Source organism: Neoarius graeffei, chromosome 17 (genome assembly GCF_027579695.1).
Source record: "Neoarius graeffei isolate fNeoGra1 chromosome 17, fNeoGra1.pri, whole genome shotgun sequence".
Classification (NCBI taxonomy): domain Eukaryota; kingdom Metazoa; phylum Chordata; class Actinopteri; order Siluriformes; family Ariidae; genus Neoarius; species Neoarius graeffei.
The window spans coordinates 63403048-63425479 of record NC_083585.1 but is presented as its reverse complement, the minus strand read 5'-3'; the positions used below and the strand labels follow the sequence as shown (position 1 = coordinate 63425479).

The 22432-nt window shown below is 40.2% G+C and overlaps 1 protein-coding gene across 1 annotated transcript; it reads right to left on the bottom strand.

The window, feature by feature from the left end:
* Positions 1–2330: 2330 nt before the first annotated feature.
* LOC132864424 (tripartite motif-containing protein 16-like) lies at positions 2331–21010 on the bottom strand. Its single transcript, XM_060897841.1, has 6 exons — positions 20369–21010; positions 14118–14213; positions 11805–12038; positions 11457–11616; positions 10908–10967; positions 2331–2908 (listed from the first exon to the last, which is right to left on the bottom strand). The coding sequence occupies exons 1-6, from the start codon at positions 20966–20968 to the stop codon at positions 2373–2375; spliced, it is 1686 nt and encodes a 561-aa protein (XP_060753824.1). The 5' UTR covers positions 20969–21010; the 3' UTR covers positions 2331–2372.
* Positions 21011–22432: the final 1422 nt, after the last annotated feature.

The window sequence follows — 22432 nt, the reverse complement described above, 5'->3', positions numbered from 1 at the left end:
ACAGGATTCTGAAGTGATTAATTGACCTGACCATCCATCCATCCATTCTCTGTAGCCGCTTATCCTGTGCAGGGTCGCGGGTAAGCTGGATCCTATCCCAGCTGACTATGGGTGAGAGGCGGGGTTCACCCTGGACAAGTCACCAGATCATCACAGGGTGACACACAGACACACAACCGTTCACACTCACATTCACACCTCCAGTCAATTTAGAGCCACCAGTTAACCTAACCTGCATGTCTCTGGACTGTGGGATTGATCTGACCAAACACTGCTATTCCTTTACACTTTTCCCCCATGTGTACTTTTCTTTTGTCATTTATTTTATTTGTTGTCACATATGACTGGACAATTAAAAACATCTTTTATATTGAATTTGTTGTAATGTTTGCACATAGTTTACTTACATTGTTTAAATTTCTGATCCCATTCTGAAACCATAATAATCTAATAAACTACAAAATGGTCAAGCAGTAAAAATAAAAAGATCAGAAAAATGCCCAAAGATAAAATGAAACAGCAGAGAGGGAGAGAGAGAGAGAGAGAGAGTGTGTGTGTGAACTACATTCTAAAAATAAAATCTATAAATACCTGAACAGTTACAGAAGACTTATAAGAAGAATTAATGTTCTTGTCATCCAAACAAAGTTCATAATGAAATCACTTCATCCTTTTCCACCTTGTTGTTTAATTCACCTCTTCGGGTTTCGACTAGGCGTGGGCCGATCTTAAGTCTCATCATCGTATCATGATTTACACCTAATTATGGCATTCCTTTAGAACAGGACTGGATCCCAGGCGTCCTTCTCCTGATCATCAGCCCTTTTCCAGCTGTTCCATCTGAAACTGTAGTTTTATTTTGCTTTTTGTTGTTTTGTACTGTATATTTGTGTCTGAACAGAGAATCCTGACGATACTGGATCGGTGGTGTTTGTGGTTTTTCCCCGTACGCTAGCGCACGTGTGGAGCTGCACATTAGTGAAGGCCTCACAGGAAACCAGTGTGTGGTGTGTGAGGCCTGAAGTGTGTGCAGTTCCCAGTGTGTAGTGATGGAGAGAGACACGAGCGCTCCCTCTGGGATTTAAACTGACCTCTGTTTAATAAAGTTTTGTTTTGACACAGTGTTTGGATCTTGAGTTTATGAAGCATCTTTTATAAACCTGAGTTTGATTAATAGTCGTCATTTGGCCTTTAAATGGAAATAGAAAAGTAGAAACACAAAGGGAGTTTTAATGCCCTGGTAATTAAAATTAACACTTATTGTTTTAATTGATTACATCATCTGTTAGTTTTAAAGTACAATAAACTAGTACAAATGAGTTTAGAACATGGGGAGAGAGACACATCACTGACATTAAATCAGGCATCTGAGAGGAAAAACAGCCCCAAATCAGAAAAAGGTGATATTGTATGTGGAAATTGAAATTAAAACTGAATACAATGATTTGTAAATAATCTTTATATATCTTTATATATTCCAAAACCTGCAAAATAACTCTGTATTTATTCCATATTTTAAATATTATTTTTTAAAGGGGTCTGAATACAGTGAGTGTAATTGTTATTTTTTCAACAGAAAATGGTTCAAGACATAAAATTGTTAAAAATGTTCTTACACACAGTAGGGTGTGTTTCCACCAGCAGCAGGACAGAAAGACGCAGTAGTTTGAGGAAGTTTTATTTCTGAAAAACAGATTTTGCCAAAGAAAAAACATAATTTGAGACATTCTAAACTTTCATATCAGTGTAATAAATCTCATAATAGTGCAGACATTTGAAATAGTCTGAATTTTTTTTTTCTAGAAACATCTTATATTCTGGGCGGCACGGTGGTGTAGTGGTTAGCGCTGTCGCCTCACAGCAAGAAGGTCCGGGTTCGAGCCCCGGGGCCGGCAAGGGCCTTTCTGTGCGGAGTTTGCATGTTCTCCCCGTGTCCACGTGGGTTTCCTCCGGGTACTCCGGTTTCCCCCACAGTCCAAAGACATGCAGGTTAGGTTAACTGGTGACTCTAAATTGACCGTAGGTGCGAGTGTGAATGGTTGTCTGTGTCTATGTGTCAGCCCTGTGATGACCTGGCGACTTGTCCAGGGTGTACCCCGCCTTTCGCCCGTAGTCAGCTGGGATAGGCTCCAGCTTGCCTGCGACCCTGTAGAAGGATAAAGCGGCTAGAGATAATGAGATGAGATCTTATATTCTGCATCAAGACATTTATGTAACTTTTCTTATTAATCTATAAAACAGATGCACTCTGAAAATAATAATTCATTAGTGCCACAGTTTCTGCACACAAAAGTGTCTTTGTATTTCAGGGAGAAATTCAATCTGACACCTCAGTTATAATTTTACTAAACATTTCAACTTTTACCAACATTTCATTTTTTCATCGGATCACAAAACCTCACAGATGAGTCAGAACCCCACATCCTGACCCCAGCGTATAGAGGCTGAGTGAATGTGGTGTGGACTCTGTGGAGGAGCCTGATCGAGTCAGAGACGCTGTAGAAGGACAGAGTTCCTGCACTGTGATCCACATACACTCCTATTCTGGAGGATGATGGACCTCGGAGATCAGTCTGAATGTTGTTGTGCCAGAAACAGACAGAGGAATAAAAACACAGCAGACTCCAGGACTGACTGTTGTATCCAAACCCACACTCATTACCCCCTCCTTTCCTGCTGATCTCTTTATATGAGACTGATATGTCCACACCACGACCCCTCCACTCCACCTCCCAGTAACAGCGTCCACACACACTCTCCTTACACAACACCTGCCACAAGGAGTCAAATCTCTCTGGGTGATCAGAGTATCTCTGTTCTGTCTCACTGTGTGTCACCGCTCTGTTCTTCTCAGACAGAATGAGTTCAGGATGTGCTGTGTTTGGATCCAGAGTCAGATAACAGAAATCTAAAACAATAAAATATCCACAGGTTAGATGTTAATCACAGGATTTATAAGAAGTGTGTGTGAGACACCTGTCTGTCGTGAGGCTCCGAAGCGCGAATGGAGTAGAAGGGGACGTGGCAGACAAAACCATGTGACCGATGACGAAAGAAGCCTCGGCTCGATATAAAATCTGGAGGGCTCCGAACCCATTCCCCTCTGTTTTAACAGTATTTATTGGTCACATTTTAGACACAAAAGATTCAATTAGCAAAATTGTGACCAATAAATACTGTTAAAACATGTGAGAATGAAGCTTTTTCTTTTTAAGCCCACGCGCTGTTCAGCAAATGGGGTAACTTTTAATGTGGTAAACAAATGCAACTTTAATCAGAATTATGAATGATGTATGCATTGGAAAATAAAATAATTCACGCCTATGCAAGATGAGTTTTGTTAACTGCTTGTGGAGTGTGGGTTCAGTCCAGTCGTCATCTCACTGAAGCATTTGGCCAGACGGTGCATCCGGCATCCATACTGTCAGACGCTGTATTTCTTATTACATTTGTTTACCAGGTTAAAAGTTACCCCATTTGCTAAACACTGTGTCGTCTTAAAAAGAAAAAGCATCAAAATAGAATCGTTTGTGTCTAAAATGACAGTGAATTATGTGATGAATAAATACTGTTAAGACATGACTGTGAGAATGAAGTGAAAATGGCAAATAACATGAGAAAATAATCCTGTTTCAACAGCTGTCCTAAATAGAAAGGAAGTATTGTACAGCCTTTTGTGTTATTAGTATTATCATCTCTCATGGCAGCATGGTGGTGTAGTGGTTAGCGCTGTTGCCTCACAGCAAGAAGGTCCGGGTTCGAGCCCCGTGGCCGGCGAAGGCCTTTCAGTGCGGAGTTTGCATGTTCTCCCCGTGTCCGCGTGGGTTTCCTCCGGGTGCTCCGGTTTCCCCCACAATCCTGGCGACTTGTCCAGGGTGTACCCCGCCTTTCGCCCGTAGTCAGCTGGGATAGGCTCCAGCTTGCCTGCGACCCTGTAGAACAGGATAAAGCGGCTACAGATAATGAGATGAGACGACGGTTTAACACACAAACCAAATCCACGCGATGTGAGTGGTAAGATGGTGTCCAGATGGCTTCACTCGTCTCTACAGAGGAGAATGGGTTCGGAGCCCTCCAGGTTTTATATAGAGCTCAGTGGTTGTGATTCACGAAAAGATTCATGACTCGGAGTCTCATTCAACAGAGTTCACTAGCGACACCTACTGTTCAGAGAAATGTACAGCATGTTTTAATTCCGACATCACAACAGTGTTCTGACACTTTACATTATTATTCACAGTTTTCCATTTTAAAATAACTTATAAACATTAGTTTTTTATATACCTTTGTTATTCAGTACTCTTATTTTCTCTCTCTCTCTCTCACACACACACACACACACACACACACACACACAGTCTCTGTATGAATTTATGCTCAGTATAATTGTGTCTGCACAGGAAAAGGTTTAGATCAGGGGTCACCAAACTTTTTTCTCTGGGGGCCACATTGTCGTTCCTGACTGTGATGGGGGCCGGGGTCGGGTCAGCTATATCACATAGAATTGTATGACCCAGACAAATATGACCACCAGCAGGCCTCATTGTGTAGTAGAGATTACTAGCCTGGTACGGCCATCCCCACTACTATATCCATACTACTATATCAACACTTGTTTCCTAGCACATATTTGTTTATCTTTACTAGTGGTTTGCAAATGTAGTAATCAAGTCTTCACACTTTGTTTTAATTTGAAATACCACTGATATTCCATTTATTTTTTTTCTAATAAAAATAATATCAAAGCTGTCAAGGTAAGAAACATCTGCCTATTTGAGGTGATTGACACTGGCAAAGGTGAGTGGAAAATTATAAATTGTAGGTAGGCCTGATGATATTATTAATAATATAAATAATAATTGTATGCAGCACTTAATAAAGGTCAAATAAATAGGCCTATAAAATAAATACATTTAAAAAAACAGTGAAATTATAATAATATGAGCAATAGATCAATAGATCACAGTAGTTGTGCTGTGTCCTGCACGTCATTGCTCTCATCCATGGCCAAAGCAAAAAACTCGAATTCTGACGCTCTCTCATTCAGCTGGTCATACACGTTGTCCCCCAAATCTTTGGTTCACCTGGTCATAGTAGGTGCGGAGAGACTCACCGCATTGAGCGCATCCTTCTTGTCGGGACACACCTCCTCGGCCACAGCAAGCATGCATACTTTAACAAAGTCCCCATCAGTAAACAGCTTTCCATGCGTAGCTATTAGGTGAGCTACCTTATAGCTAGCTCAGACAGCAGCCTGGTTGATCTGGGTTTGGTGAAGGAATACATTCTGTTGTGCAGCCAGTCCGCATTTCATCCTCCGAATCCTGTCTTCTCTTGTTTGCCCTCGCAAACTAGTATACTCTTTCTGGCGGGTTTCATAGTGACGACACAGATTATATTCTTTGAAAACCAGCTCACTTTCTTTGCATACAAGATAAACTGCACGGTCCTTACACTGAACGAAAAAATAATCAGTGGTCCACTGTTCTTTAAAAACTCTGCACTCTCTGTCAGCTTTTCGCTGACCGCTAGCCATTTTGCTGTCCTGAACACTGACAGTTCTCTGCGCATGCGCTGCCTGTCACTGCTTGATCGCGAGCATATGAAGAAAATATGAATAGTTCATTTTATAACTAAATATCAATTTTAATTGATAAATTCAACAAAATACAAGATGCAGACATGTTATTATTTGCCAAAAAGCAATTTAAAAAAATAGGCCATGACCACTTTTGGGGATTGCCTCATAGGGCCGGTTCAAGTGATGGGGGGCAGAGGGGCTGGGGGGCCGGTCAAAGGGGGGTGGCGGGCCGGATCTGGCCCGCGGGCCGTAGTTTGGTGACCCCTGCTTTAATGACCTTCTGAATAAGTGTTGTACTTTTGTTTATCATGTCTGGAATTCTGAGATTGATCGTGTCATCGCCATAATTCTCAGCAGTAACGATGTCCGCTCATGAGCTTTATAAAATCCCAGCTTAAAATGTAGATACCATGTCTATAAAATCAACCTTCAAGCTTAGATTTGTGACTTCTGAAGACCATTCAAGTTTAAAAGATGGTGATGATATGTTAATAAACTGTGGTGAGGAATGTAGATCAGTTTTCCAAGTCCAGTGCATTTGTTGTTAAATATGAAGCCCTTTTTTATTACATAAAAATAAGATTAAGCTCCAACTTGACGCATCGAGAATAATGTATATTTAATCCACGCATGTCACGACAGTCGAGGCGAAAGAAAGAAAAAAAATCAAATGTTTATGCATTAATAACCAAGTTAATGAACAAAATCTTGCTTTTGGTGGTCCGTCTTCACCCACTGCACCTCATCCCCTTTAGATTCTGCAGTTGCTGCCCCCCATCGTGAAAAACAGGCCCTGGGGTCGCTTCACATTCCTGATGGAACCACTCCAAACAGCTTTCACATTCAGCCATTTTTTTCTTTTCCTCCCTTTTCCCTCAGCATTCTGTACACACAAAATACTTCAATCTTTAGTGTTGTATCGTGGTGTCTTTTTCTGTTTTGACCTTAACTTTGTCAGTATAATTGTGTGTGAATCAAGCTGACGTTGTTCCTGCTTAGAATTATTATGAGATTAATTATGATGATTAGAATTATCACCAAACCTAAGTTATTTCAATCCTGACGTGAATACTCGTCATATTAATTCTAGGTACTATTCCCCACACGAATTTCATTCTTCTCAAGAACTTCGTAATTATTCCCCACCCAAACGAAGGTTGGAGAAGGATATAGAAACAGGTTCTGTCGATGCATCCGTCCATCTGGTCATGTTTTCATTTCTGGGCCATATCTTTAAAACTACTGAAGATATCTTCATGAACCTTTGTATAAATATCAACCAACATGTGAACTGGTGCCTTTTGCTATTTTCGATTTTTGGAAAAAAGTATTTTTCACATTTTTACATAGTAATAGATTTTGACTTTGAGCAATGTTTGTTTCTGGAGCATATATCCAAAACTATTCATGATACGGATTTGAAACTTGGTATACATATTAACAAGGTGATGTAGATGTGCCTTTTCATACGAAGAAATTTGAGAAATTTTAATTTTTCATGTTTCCATGGAAACAATTTCAGACTTAGTCTCTAGGGTAGGTTTGGTTTTCAGAGCAGAACCTGAAAACTATGAGTGGTTTGGTCTTGAAAGTTGGTATATGTGTTGAAGTAAAGTGTATGTGCCTTTTGATACTAAGAAATGTGAAATTTTAATTTTGAGCTCACCTGGACCAAAGGTCTGGTGGGTTTATGTCATGGGCTGCTGAGGTCAGTGTAAAGAGGTACGGTTGGTTTCCTGCAGCAGAACTTCAAAAACATGACAATATCTTGAAACTTGGTATATAGTTGGTATGTAGGGCGGGGGATATAGATGACTATCTTCTTGTTTATCTGACAAGTTGTTCTCTTTCCTTCACTATATTATCAGGAGCCTCTCAGCTAAATTTGATGCATTTCAAGACATACTCAGTATTTTAGATCATCTATTGAAGATCCTTTGCCTTTCAGAAACCTGGCATTCAACTCAAAGATAGTTTTGGCAATTTTTACTTACATTTCCCCACACTCCAAATTGGACTCTTCATAAATTCCTGAAGTGATAATCTAAGAGATGACCTTAATACTTCTGATCAAGACGAATCAGTTTCTGTTGAGCTCCATAATGAAGGCAGTAAGAACACAGTTTGTGGTGTGAGATACAGACACCGAAACAGTTCTTTTCAGCCATTTCTGGATAAGCTTTCAATAATAATTGATAAAATCCATGAGGAGTCAAAGCTTTGTATTTTTGTGAGCAACCTAAACTTAAATCTGATGAATTCAGACACTCGGATACCTACAGGTCAATTTATCAATACTTTATCTTCCTATTCTTTACAACCATGTTTATTGACGATATATATTTTAATTCACTTAAATATCCTGTGCAGGGTCACAGGCAAGCTGGAGCCTATCCTGGCTGACCCTGCACAGAGTAAGCGGTTAAGGATAATGGATGGCCGGATGACTTAAATATGCTACATATACATGTAATGGGAATATTTTATAATGACCTAACTAACCATTTTCCCAACTTTGTGTCTATTGACTCAATTCACCCTCCCCATTGAATAAGCAAGTTTAGAGAAGAGAGTTCCTGTGGCAGGTGGCACAGTGGTGTAGTGGTTAGCACTATCGCCTCACAGCAAGAAGGTTCTGGGTTCAAGCCCAGTGGCCAATGGGGGCCTTTCTGTGTGGAGTTTGCATGTTCTCCCTGTGTCTGTGTGAGTTTCCTTCACAGTCCAAAGACCTGCAGGTTAGTTAGGCTAATTGTTGGTACTAAATTGACCGTAGGTGAGAATGTGAGTGTGAATGGTTGTTTGTCTCTATGTGTCAGCCCTGCAATGACCTGGTGATTTGTCCAGGGTGTACCCCACCTCTCGCCCATAGTCAGCTGGGATAGGCTCCAGCTTGCCTGCGACCCTGCACAGGATAATTGGTTATGGATAATGGATGGATTTCATATGGTTCAATGATGCATTTATTTATGGTTTTCAACAAATTGACTGCTCTAGCCAGTCCGATGGTGAGCCTGATATTCCTGACATTCTCCAGCTTTATTGAAAACTCTGATGAAATTATTGCCGCTCATGTTCCTCTGAAAAACCATGTCAAGGAAGGAAATCAAACTCAAATCTGAACCTTGGATTTCCCTTCAGTCTTAGAACAATGAATTATAAAATCAAATTGTATAGAAAAATCGATCAAGACGAGAAATCAGTGCCTGTATGCTCAGTACAAAGTGTAGAGAAATAAGCTAAACCATTTGACTCCTATAGGTAAAAGGATCTAGCAAATGAGTTCAATGTTTATTTTGCAGACACTGGTAAAAGTATCAGCCAAGCAATACCAAAGGTCAACAAAATATTTTCAGATTTTCTTGCTTCTCTGACAAGCGACAGCTTTCTTCTTAGTCCTGGACACAAGAAATTCAAGGCTTTTTTCTCCGGCTCAAGTCTGGAAAGGCTTGTGGCCCCTTTAGTATTTCTGTAGCCCTGTTCAAGATATTAAACTCAATCTCAAAGCCTGTGGAGATCCTACATCACTTCTTTACTTCTGGTACTGTTCCTGATTCTTTTAAACTTGCTCGTGTCAGACCCGTGTTTAAAGCAGGAGCTCAACTGTTAACTTCTAATCATAAAAATTGACAAAAGAGAAATTGGTCTATCAAAATTATTAGAAAAAAACTCATGTAAAATAGGCTGAATACATATCGAGAGAAGTTTGATTTAATATATTCTGGTCAGTTTGGTTTCCGTGACAATAGATCTACAGAACATGCACTTTTACTAAATCACTGATAAAATCCAAAGAGCAATTGAAGATGGCAAATTTTCCTGTGGTATCATTCTTTGTCTGAGTAAAGCCATTGATGGCATAGATCATGATATTTTGTAAGAAAAATTATATTCTTATGGCATCCGTGGGATTGTCCATGATTGGTTTGCCTCATAACTATCAAATAGACATCAGTTTGTTTCAATCGTTAATATTTCATCCAGCTCTTTACCAATTTCATGTAGAGTACCACAGGGTTCACATCATGGCCCCCTTCTATTTCTCTTATACATAAATGATTTTATGAGCTGCTCCAATATATTTGATTTTCATCTTTTTGCAGGTGACTCAAATTTATTCCTGGCAGATTCATCTTTAGATTCTCTAGAAGCCAGGGTAAATTCTGAATTGGTCAATATTTGGGAGCTTGGTTGCAAATTTGAATTTCCCTCCGGGGATTAATAAAGTAATTCTGATATCATCGCATGGCTTTGTGCAAATAAATTCTCTCTGAATGTCGACAAAACAAATTTTGTTCTTTTTTAATCCACCCCAAAAGAAACTGAGCAGAACCATTTCCTGAAAATTAATTATAAGCCGATTAAACAGAAGAACCACATCAGGTATCTTGGAGTAGTTTTCGACTCTCACCTCATCAGGAGGAAACACATCCACCAGTAGAGCAAGAAAATCTCCAGAGGCTTTGGAATTATCGCTGAGCTTCATCACTGTTTCTCAAAGTATTCTAACTCAGCTGTACTACTCTCTTATTTATTCTTTTTTAATATACGGTGTTACAGTTTGGGGTAATACTTATGAGGCTACCCTTCGACCGATAACTGGACTCCAGAAGAAAGCTGTCAGAATTATTAATTTAGCTTCTTTTAATGAACACACACCTCCTATTTTTAAAAAGCTGGAGATGATGAAATTCTCTGATTTTATAGATTACTTAAACAGTATTTTTTATTTAAATTTCATTCTAGTTTATTTGCTGCCTGCCTTCGATAACTTTTTGACACTTTTAGCATCAAGGCACAAGTATAAAACTTGACTGGCTTCGAGATCTTCATTTTGTGTTCCTTCAGCCAGAACTAACGATGGCAAGTTTAATATTCGCTTCAAAGCTGCTGCTCTCTGGAACAGTATTGATGAATCTTTCCAGAGTCTTAGCTTCAGCAATTTCAAGCGTTCTATCAAAAGTACGATTATCGCTTCAGATCAGCATTCCTTTCTCTTTTCCTCACATTGTCATTTCATTTTTTCCCTCTTTTTATTGTTTTATTGTATTTGTTGAAATATTGTATTTTATCATTGTGCCTCTGTGCGACTAGCTTTCTTCTTTATAACAGTAATCCATTATTTTTTTCTGCCAAGTGAGATTAGATTACTAGTTATTTCTAGGCAGAATTTTATCCTTCGTATGTATTAGAATTCTGTGTGTGATATAAATAAACTATTATTGATACACATTCTGTGTGTTGTAGGTCAAAAGAAAGACCATCATGTGGGCGGTCCTCCTCTGAGTTGAAGAGTGTGTGTGTGTGTGTGTGTGTGTGTTACACCTACACTGCAGGAAATCTTCTCTGCTCTTTGGTTCTGAGGGTAAAATCATGTGAACTGCCGCAGCTGTAGAGACACAGAGACAAAATGGAGACTGAAAAATGACACGAAAACAGTTTAAAGCATGAAAATGAAAAATTAGATTCCTCACTGCTCTCAGTCAGACACGATTTAGAGATCGGCCAAAATGTTATCACACTGTGCAGCATTTGAATGTAAGAATCATGAGAAGCAAAAAACTTCTCCCAGCTGAAGCTCTGACAATGTGTGTGTTTTTACTTTCTGATGGATTTTATGGAGGAATTAAGGCCTCGGTTCTGATCTAATGTTCATCATATTTGTTATGTGTAAAGTTCAATAAGATTAGTTTGTGGATTTGTGATTAAGGTCCTGTTTATCTGGGAAATTTATTTGTAATTTGCACATGTAATTTCTGAGGCTAATACTAATGCTTTGTGATTTGATGCAGTTTTGTTCCCGTTTACTTTTTATTTCTGTAATGTGAATTTTATGGCTCTCTCTACTGTGATACAGAACAAATGTTTGTTTGTTTACCTTGTGGATGGATTACGCTGAATTCCTCCTCACAGATTTCCTTGACTCGTTTTTTCAGATCTGAGAGAGATTTCCTCACTCCATCAAATGAGAGATGTTGATTGACAGTGAAGCTGGGTGAGTCGTCACATCCAGGAGAAACACAGAGAGACGGGAAACTCTACAGAGAGGAAACACAGAATAGAGAAGGAGAAAAGTGTAGGTGAGGAACGAATGAATCTCAGACTGAATCAGACCAAAGACACACTTGGGATCTCAGACAGGAACATTTATTGTTGCTGTAATGAGCTTTTAGGAGGAAACTTTGTGAGGAACAGCGCCCTCTGTAGATCAGACAGTGAGTGTTACCTGGAGGAAGTGGATGTGATCGTGTGTGTGTGAAAGCTGCTCCAGCTCAGTGACTCTCCTCTGAAGATCAGCAATCTCCTGCTCCAGTTGCTTCAGGAGTCGTTCAGCTTGACTCAGTTCAGCTTTCTCCTGAGCTCTGATCAGCTCCGTCATCTCCGAGCGCTTTTTCTCCATGGAGCTGATCATCTCAGTAAAGATCCTCTCACTGTCATCTACTGCTGCCTGTGAACGCTTCTGTTAGTACACACACACACACAATGTAGGTCTAATCGGATACTCTGTAAAAATAAACTCTCTCAAGAGATATTTGAGTTGTTTTTGTTAAACCCCGGGTTTTCATTCCTTGTTTTTTTAGTTCACTATTTTAAGGAGATACGCAGAACCTTTATTTTTAAATACATTTCTGAGTGGATAGTATCTCCATCCTTGACTCTTGTATGTTGCATAAATAGGAATCAAAAAATATTTTTTTTGAGAGTTAAACTCGACCGCAAATTTGGCATTGGAGCTGCCCCGCTGAGCCAGCCAGCCCTGAGCGCGTGATGTCACTGCGGGAACTGGTTTTAAGGCCGAGGCCTTTGACAGCTATAGACCAAAGTCATATAAATAAAAATTTATGGTGAAAGTAAGAAATACCGTTACCGACTTGCTCAACTAAGACTGATTTGACTTCATTGATTGTGGGTTGACTCATTAAAACAGGATAGGTGTTATAACTTATGCAACATACACGTACATGCATCTATTCATTCTCATCTCATTATCTCTAGCGGCTTTATCCTGTTCTACAGGGTCGCGGGCAAGCTGGAGCCTATCCCAGCTGACTACGGGCAAAAGGCGGGGTACACCCTAGACAAGTCGCCAGGTCATCACAGGGCTGACACATAGACACAGACAACCATTCACACTCACATTCACACCTACGGTCAATTTAGAGTCACCAGTTAACCTATCCTGCATGTCTTTGGACTGTGGGGGAAACCGGAGCACCCGGAGGAAACCCACGTGGACACGGGGAGAACATGCAAACTCCGCACAGAAAGGCCCTCGCCGGCCATGGGGCTCGAACCCAGGACCTTCTTGCTGTGAGGCGACAGCGCTAACCACTACACCACCGTGCCGCCCACATGCAAGCATTTTCACTGATAAAACGTAAAAGGCTCATTAAATAATCAGATGAACTGAAACAATCACATTCTGAAGCAAATTAAATAAATCTTAGACCGGTAACTTAAATACACAATACAATGTATTAATCTAAATGCAGGTAAACGTGTTGTTTTTGTTGTTTTGTATCCAAATGAGAGTCGGAGCTTACCCGTCTGCGTTCTCGCTTCTTGAAGGCCAATCTTGTGGCCGATTGTTTTAAAACAATCTGATGTTCAGTTGTTCATTCAGTTCTCCGTTCATTCGCTTCTTCCACATAAGGGCGAGATGGCAACAATATCCAGTTTAGAAATCAGACGGCTGCTCCATTCATTCTCCATTTTCTCCATACCGAGTACTCCACCATTACTGCTCGGCTCAGGCAATTACTAAAACCTGGGACAGGACATCGCCGGTTTTAGAAACAACCGCAGGGAGGTCACTGCCTGAGCGATAATATGTCACGTCTCGTTCCATCCTGGGTTTTACCAACAACCCTCGGCTCAAACTGTGGGAGAGCTGGTGCCAGTGAACTTGCTTTCCTTTTTTAAAAAAAATTATTTTTATTTTTTTATTTTTCCTTTTCTCATAGTTTTATTTAATTGTTGATACTGCACCCTCTTTCAAAACTGGCTTATAGCCAACGCTCCTCAACAGATCAGAGGTTTCGTACGAGTCTTCAGTAAAATGTGCAGAGCAGAGGAGAGACCACTTCGTAGGCGCCCAATGTGCCTGTGAACTTCTCGCAAAATGCTTCCAAATCTTTGCAGTTTGAACATTTTTGGGCCATGAATGCAACATAAATCCACCTTCTGTCATGTTGCTGCACCGGCCAGCAACACATCTACATGGCATGGCGATAAATTACCTCAAAACGGAAGCTGGAAGTTGCAGTTAGCTCTGTGTTTTAGTATCGCGGAAATGGCGATGGGACCGATAGCCTTCCTGCTGTGACGTTACAGACGTCAAGGTCATTCACTCAGGCCGCTACCTATATGAATAATTTTAATCATAAATATTACGATATTAGATTGATTGTTAACGCTTAAAACTATTCCTGTGCCATTCTTGGGGTCTCAAGGCATTTATGAACAAAAAATGAGGCCATGGTTCTGCGTATCTCCTTTAAGCAGGTTAATTGAAACACAGCTACTCTTCACTCCTCACCTTAATAGTGTCCACAGTCTGTTTCAGCTCCTGCACCTCCTTCTGCTTCTCCTGGATCCTCTGCTGGGATTTCATCTGCTCCTCCTTTAGCTCATTCTGAGAACAAATAAAATACATTTTAAATACATTTCATCATCTTCTACACAATTATAGCCAAAACGAAAAAAAAAAAAACTAAAAAAAGGCAATAAAAACATTTCAATGAAAACTAGAAATATCGCCTCTAAAACTAACTAAAATTAAAAGACACCCAAAATGAAGTGACTTCTATCTTCATATGTTTGCACCACTTATGATATTATAAGTTTAGTTTTCTGTGAAAATGTCAACTGATTGTTATTTCAAATGTTATTTGTGTGACAGAAACATCAAGGTAGTTCAGCAATATTCTCTGGAGTGAAACTGTTCAAAAGGCAGCTGTGACTTTCAATGGGATTCACAGACAGACTGATCTGAGAAAAAACGCGATGAGTGCTTCCGGGAATGCGAAAGAGCTGGCAGATTCATTGCAACTGGCTTTTGGTGGACTGGGGTGCGATCATGGATTGAAAGGAGTTCTAGATGAGTGTGAAACTAATGATTTGGAGGAGTTTTCAGAAGAGAATGACAGTGAGAGTACTATAACAGGGAAGGTGAAGATAAGTCAGGTAAATGGAATTACCACCAATTAGATGCTTTAAATGTCAGCGATATGGACACATTTCTTCTGTGTGCAAGTCAAAACCTAGGTGTGCTAGATGTGGAGGCGAACATGAATATGGTAAATGTGAGGAAGGAACAAAATCAAGTGCTGTAACTGTGGAGGTGAACACAGTGCGGCCTTTAAAGGGTGTGAGATGTATAAAAGAGCAATTCAAGTGCAAAGTGTTAAGGTGAAAGAGAGCGTTACTTATGCCGAAGCTATTAAAAAGGTTGACAAAGAAAACCAAGGAAAATCAAGGGTTAAAGGAAGTATGACTCCTGTAGTTTTACCCCCGAGTCAAACTCAAACGACTCTGAAATGCTGTAAAGTAACTGAAGAGACTTTAATTGTGGAGAAGAAAAAATTCATTGCTTTTATGGTGGAAGTGGTTAATTGCTCAGCCCAAGTAGCAAGTAGAATTGATAGAATTAAAATAATTTAATAAGCAGTGGAAAATTATCTAGAGATTCATGAATTGTCAGTTGATTCCATTCACAATATGGTATTAGAGGTATCTGATAGTCAAGCACCACGTGGCAGTTAATAATGACTTATCTATTCTACAGTGGAATGCCAGGAGCTTAATTGCTAATGGTCAGGAACTAAAACACTTTACTGAGGAACAAGTTGTTAAACCAAACATTATCTGTATACAGGAAACCTGGTTAAAACCATCACTTGATTTAATAATATATGGATACCTAGCAGTGCGTAAAGACAGGGATACTGCAGGAGGTGGAGTGGCCACATTTATTCAGCAGGGGATTAATTACAGAGCTTTAAATATAGATAAAGAGGTTGAAGCAGTTCTGGTTGAGATTTGGGTCGGTAAAACTAAGATTAAAATTATCAACTTTTATAACCCTGGTAAAAGAATTTTGAGAGAGATGCTAGATGGTATGTCTCATCTCATCTCATTATCTCTAGCCGCTTTATCCTGTTCTACAGGGTCGCAGGCAAGCTGGAGCCTATCCCAGCTGACAATGGGTGAAAGGTGGGGTACACCCTGGACAAGTCGCCAGGTCATCACAAGGCTGACACAGACACAGACAACCATTCACACTCACATTCACACCTACGGTCAATTTAGAGTCACCAGTTAACCTAACCTGCATGTCTTTGGACTGTGGGGAAAACCGGAGCACCCGGAGGAAACCCACGCGGACACGGGGAGAACATGCAAACTCCTCACAGAAAGGCCCTCGCCGGCCACGGGGCTCGAACCCGGACCTTCTTGCTGTGAGGCGACAGCACTAACCACTACACCACCGTGCCGCCCTGAGTTAAACTCAATCATTACAAATATATTATGAGTCAGCAGAAGAGGTTCTTGGCAAATCTTCTGGGATGAGGAAAAAGAGAATGGTACCTTGGTGGTCAGATGATTGTAAGGAAGCAATTAAAGCTAGAAATAAAGCTTTCAAAATTGTTCAATCAAACCATTCCTATACCAATTTAATGGAATACAAAAAAAAATCACATTCAAAAGGTTAAAAGAATTATAAGAGAAGCTAAAGGAAATATTGGCGTGATTTCTGTTCTAAAATAGGGCAGAAGTCAAAGGGGATGATATTTGGAGCGTGATTAAAAAGATGGGAGGCATTAGAAGGGAGTTTTCCTTACCTGTGATTAAAAACAATGATGTGGAGGCAGTAACTAATCAAGAGAAAGCAGAGATGCTTGCGAAAAGTTAAGGTTCATAGTTCACAGAACTTAACTGATGATGAATTGTCTTGGAGAGTTAAAGTAATAGATGAGAATAAAGGATTACTGGAAAAGCAGGTAATAAGTGAGAGTGTACTTGATAAGGATTTTACATTATTTGAGCTGAGGAGAGCGTTAGATGAGGTTAGGAACACTTCACCAGGGAAAGATGGTATATGTTATAAAATGAAGTCAATGACGTGGCTAAATATGTAATTTTAAGTCTTTTTAATAAGATTTGGGAGCAAGGTAGATTGCCTTTGTGTTGGAAACATTCTGTAGTGGTTCTGATTGGAAAACCAGGGAAGGATAAAACTGAAGTTAAAAGTTATAGGCCAATAGCATTAACATCAAATTTATGTAAGATTATGGAAAGAATGATCACTAGAAGGCTAGTGTATGAAATTGAAAAAAAGAGGTCTTGTCTCCCCACACCAGAGCGGCTTCCGTAGTGGACGTACTACAATGGACCCTATTGTATGTTTAGAAAATGAAATAAGGAAAGCACAAGTCAATAATGAATCAGTTTTAGCAACATTCTTTGATAGAGAGAAAGCGCATGATATGCTATGGAAGGAGGGGTTGTTAATTAAGCTGAATAGGATGGGTATTGGTGGCAAGATGTTTAACTGGATTAGAGACTTCCTAAAGGACAGAACAATAGAAGAGTTGGGGTTAACTTCTCTAACATCGATTCAATAGAAAATGGAACATCTCAAGGTAGTGTATGCAGTCCAGTACTGTTCAACATTATCATTAATGATGTTTTTAATAAAATAGATATTAGAATCAATAGAGCATTATATGCTGATGATGGAGCTTTGTGGATAAAAGGACGAAATATTGATATTAGAACTAAAATGCAATTAGCTATCAACAAGGTATAAAAATGGGCATGTGAGTGGGGTTTTCATTTGTCTGTAGAAAAGACTCAATTTATTTGTTTTTCAAAGAAAAGAGTGAGTCCCACAGTAGAGCTTAAGTTGTATAACCAGTCCTTAGAGCAAGTTAATATTGTTAGGTACTTGGGAGTTTGGTTTGATGTCAAGTTAACATTGAAGGAACATATTCAGAAAATAACTGAGAAATGCAAAAAGGGCATTAATGTTTTGAAATGTTTATCAGGGTACAACTGGGGAGCCTCAGGGATGTCCCTTAAAAGAATTTATATTGCACTGATGAGATCAGTTTCAGATTATGGCTGTATTGTGTATCTTTCAGCATTGAAGACATTGCTTAATGAACTCAATAGAATGCAGGCTAAAAGTCTCAGGACATGTTGTGGTGCATTTAGAACTTCTTCCATACCAGCGTTGCAAGTAGAATCAGGAGAAATGCCCTTCAGCCTCAGACGTCTTAAGTTGAGTATGGCTAACTGGATTAATTTAAATGGACATGAGGCATCACACCCTACTAAAAAAAGTTCTCAGTGAGTGTTGGGAGTATGGCATATCCCAGATTTGTAGCTTTGGATGGGATGGTAACAAATTACCAAGTCAATTGGGAATAGATGATATCATTTGTAATAAGACTGTGCCCCTGGTAACAACTCCACCTTGGTTGTTTTGCTCCCCTACGGTGATCATGGAAACCAAAGAGATAGCTAAATCTGGAGGAGTGGATCAGAACGTAGAGCAATATTTAGGAAGTAGGTACTATAATACAACACAGGTTTATACAGATGCATCTAAAGATTCAGAGGGTAAAACAGGTATTGCAGTTTATATCCCTGATTACAAAATCTCTATTAAAAAGAGAACATCAGATCATCTGTCTATATTTGCAGCTGAAATGACAGCCATTATTATTGTATTACAGTGGATAGAAGAAACTAGGTCCCCTAAAGCAGTTATTTGTTCTGATTCTATGTCATCTCTCACATCCGTTCAAAGTAGAGAATCGTCATGCCGACAGGACTTATTGAATGAAATTAATATCTTATTTGCAATCAGTCAACAGAGAATATCAATCCAGTTTGTATGGGTTCCAGCCCATAAAGGAGTTGGTGGCAATGAGGAAGCAGACAAGCTGGCAAAAGAGGCAAGCAAAGAAGAGGAGGTTCAGTTAAGTATTCCACTCAGTAGATCAGAAGTTAAAGTGCATATTCTGGACCAATTTAGGTTTTTTTATATGAAAAGTATGTCCCTTTACACACTCATCCAGAAGGGTAATTTTGCACAAGGCCATCTGTCTACAGCAGAAAAAAAAAAATAAATAACCAAACGCATCTTAAAAAATCCCAAGGGAGTCTGGAGCCAGAATCGTGACGTCACCTGCAGAAGCGCTGGCAGGCTGCGAGAGCTTGCCCGGTTTCAGTGCACAGCCTGTGTAGACCAAGCGCTCCCATTTCTCTCTCACTGTCCTGTCTTTTGGAAAATGATTAGTACTAATTCCATCAAGATTGGTGTCGCTACACCCTCCTACGATACATCTATGAACCATTTTAATAGTTACGCGATAACGAAGAAATTTGCAGAAAACCACCAGGTCGTTTTCTCAGAAACAAACCAGCACTGATGTAGGATTCAGAGGGAGGCGTCCCGCAGATGATGTCACGAAAAATCAAATGTTTCCCGGGAAATTCAAATGCCAATTTTTTTTCAGAGGCGGACCAATTCACCTCAAATGGCTTGATTTCAACTGAATTTTTCTGGTATTGCGCAAGGTAAAAAAAAAAAAAAAAAAATGCAAAAAATGTTACAGATATTTGACCAAAGTTTAATTTAAAATAGGAGAATTACATTGATCTTGCTCCTGAATTTACCCGTGATATGCACTTTAAGGTACTCATTAAACAGAGTTAACATATGGCAAGCTGAATGGGATAAGGAGAAGAAAGGTAGACACTTATATAATATACAGAAAGATCTCAAGTAGCAAACCGAGTTACCCAAACAGACAGGAGGAGGTTTGGTTTACAAGACTGAGAATAGGCCATACTGGATTAAATAACAGCTTATACGTTGCAAACAAACATCCATCTGGAAAATGTGAACTTTGTGGAGTGAGAGAGGATGTAGATCATGTTCTTTTAAGGTGCTTAAAATTCTACAGACAGAGAAAAACTGAAGAGGGAAGTGAACGCAGTCAAGAAAGCCTTTTCTTTAGACACCTTATTAGGTGAGCCGAGATCAGAAAACATCACTTGTGCTATGATAACATTTATCAAAGAAACAAAATTAGCAAATAGGATTTAGTTTGTTGTTTTTCCTTTTTATTCAATTTTTCTTTGAAATGACATCCATTTGATTGCACCTCAGTCCAGTAGATGGCGGTAATACACTTTGCTTGTAAACTGCCATAAAACCTGACAGAAGAAGAAGACTGATCTGAGAGCAGTGCGCGTCATCACTGTTCCCTTTTATTTCTCAGTGAGTTTAGAGGGGGGAGACATGCACAGTGCACATCTGGATTCATGGGAGTTATTTATTTGTTCAGCAGTAAAATCCAGAGTCATAGTCAGGTTTACTTCTTTAAGGTGCTGTGTGTACATTCAAAACCACACCCAATTCCACCGGAAGACAACCACACCCAATTTCCACATTCAGAAAGATAAAGATTTTTTTTTTTACCTGTAGATCATTAAATGTTATGAAATATGATCTCCAGTTACAGAGCTTTAACACAGTCACGTGAGCACTTTAGCTGTAAAATGCTGGAAGAAGGTTGTTGGGTGTTGGCTGTTTAAAGCAGACTGACTGGTCTGATCTCTAACATTTCTTTACATATTACTGTTTGACTGGAAATAAAAATTTACTTCACTGAGAATGACAGAGAACCAATTAAATCCACTGAATCGAAATTAGATTAGAAATAGAATTTGTATAAAATGACTTGGAAAAGAAGAATGATGTCCAGTTCTCACCTGTTTTTCATTTCTTTCTGCTTTAGTTGAAACTGTATCATGACCTTTATGTTCATCCGTCATACACAAATAACAGATGAAGCTTTGGTCAGTACGACAGAAGATCTCGATCAGTTTGTCGTGTTCAGAGCAGATCTTCTCTTGGAGCTCTGCACAGGCTTCAACTAACCTGTGCTTCTTAAAGGCAGGAGACTGATAGTGAGGTTCAAGATGAGCTTCACAATAGGAGGCCTGACACACCAGACAGGACTTGACGGCTTTGTATTTTCTCCCAGTGCAGGAATCACACTCCACATCTCCAGGTCCAGCGTAACAGTGAGCAGGAGAAGCAGCTTGGAGTTCAGTCTTCTTCAGTTTCTCCACCACTTCAGCCAGCATGTTGTTCCTGCACAGAACAGGCCTTGGGGTGAAAGTCACTCTGCACTGGGGGCAGCTGTAGACGCCCTTCACATCCTCCTGATCCCAGCAGCCATTAATACACACCTTACAGAAACTGTGTCCACAGGGAATAGCTACAGGATCCTTCAGGAGATCCAGACACACTGGACAGCTGAACTGATCCACAGAAAAATGATCTACTGAAATACCAGCCTCTGCCATTTTCCTGTACTGAGAGAGAGAAAGACTCTGAACTCTCTGCTGAGTTTCGTTTTCTCTGAAATGAACTTCCTGGTTGTGTGTGTTCTGTGTGGCAGAAAGAGTGGGCGGGGCTTTAAAGAGAGGGCTCCTTTTTTGTAATGTGTCAGTAGGGGCCTGGCTATGTTAGCAAATTGCCATTCAGTGTGAAGAGATTTGAAACAGTGTGTGCGTGTGTGTGTGTATTTCCTACAGGGCGTATACTATGGGTGGTAAAAGAGAGCAACTGGACTTGCTTGAAAATTCTTGAAGACGTTTCACCTCTCATCCGAAAGGCTTCTTCAGTTCTGTCTGACTGGTAGGGAGTATCAGGTATTTATCCTCTCATGGATGAAAAGCTCATCTAAGGTGTCGTTGAGTCATCCTGTAGGCGTGGGTCACTGGGGGCTGAATGTGAATGGCCTCGAGAGTCGTTAGGGTGATCAATGGATTGCCCGTTAAGGTGATCAATGGAATGCTGATTCTCTCTGTCCTCCTGTGAGCCACTGAAAACAGCTGGGTTTTGGTGTGCATTCAGTTGTCTGGGAAGTGTGCCAAGGACTGCATTGTAGCTGGCTGATAAATTATGTCTTAGACCCCCACCTCTGTTCAGTGATGGCCGTTCCAGGTTGACAAAAATGGCTTCTTTAACTCCTCGCTCATACCAACGATCCTCTCTGGCTAAAATGCGTACGTTGGAATCCTGAAATGAGTGTCCTTTGTTGTTAAGATGAAGGTAGACAGCAGAGTCCTGGCCTGAGGAACTGGCTCTCCTGTGTTGAGCCATACGCCTGTGAAGCGGTTGCTTGGTTTCACCAATATACGAGTCCGTGCATTGCTCACTGCACTGAATTGCATACACCACGTTGTCCTGTTTGTGTCTGGGTATTCTGTCCTTAGGGTGGACCAATTTCTGCTTCAGGGTGTTACTGGGTCTGAAACGTACCGGAATGTTGTGTTTGTAGAAAATCCTCCTGAGTTTCTCAGATAGACCAGAAATGTAGGGAATGACAATGTTCTTGCGTTTGTTCCTGTTATCCTCCTTGTCCGTTATGTTCCTTTTCCTGCTCTTGAAGAAAGACCAGTTGGGATACCCACAGTTCTGAAGTGCTTTCCTGATGTGATTCTGCTCCTTCTCTTTTCCCTCTACCGTTGTAGGGATGTTCTGAGCCCTGTGTTGCAAGGTCCTAATGACCCCCAATTTGTGTTCCAGTGGGTGGTGAGAATCGAAGAGTAGGTACTGGTCCGTGTGTGTGGGTTTCCGGTAGACCTCGATGCTAAGGCTTCTGTCTTGTCTAATGTGTACATCACAATCCAAGAAGGCTAGATTATTCCCACTTACGTCCTCCCGAGTGAAATTGATGTTGATATCCACTGCATTGATGTGTTTAGAGAAGGCTTCCACTTCATGGGCTTTGATTTTAACCCAGGTGTCATCTACGTATCTGA

What these genes read in the sequence shown, in the direction of transcription:
- LOC132864424 (XM_060897841.1), bottom strand. Translation starts at nt 20,968, where the DNA reads ATGGCAGAGGCTGGTATTTCAGTAGATCATTTTTCTGTGGATCAGTTC. An exon ending in ATCACATCCACTTCCTCCAG is followed by an intron (nt 11,617 to 11,804) that starts GTAACACTCACT and finishes TCCTCTCTGTAG; the next exon opens with AGTTTCCCGTCTCTCTGTGT. An exon ending in CAGAGAAGATTTCCTGCAGT is followed by an intron (nt 2,909 to 10,907) that starts GTAGGTGTAACA and finishes TTATTGTTTTAG; the next exon opens with ATTTCTGTTATCTGACTCTG.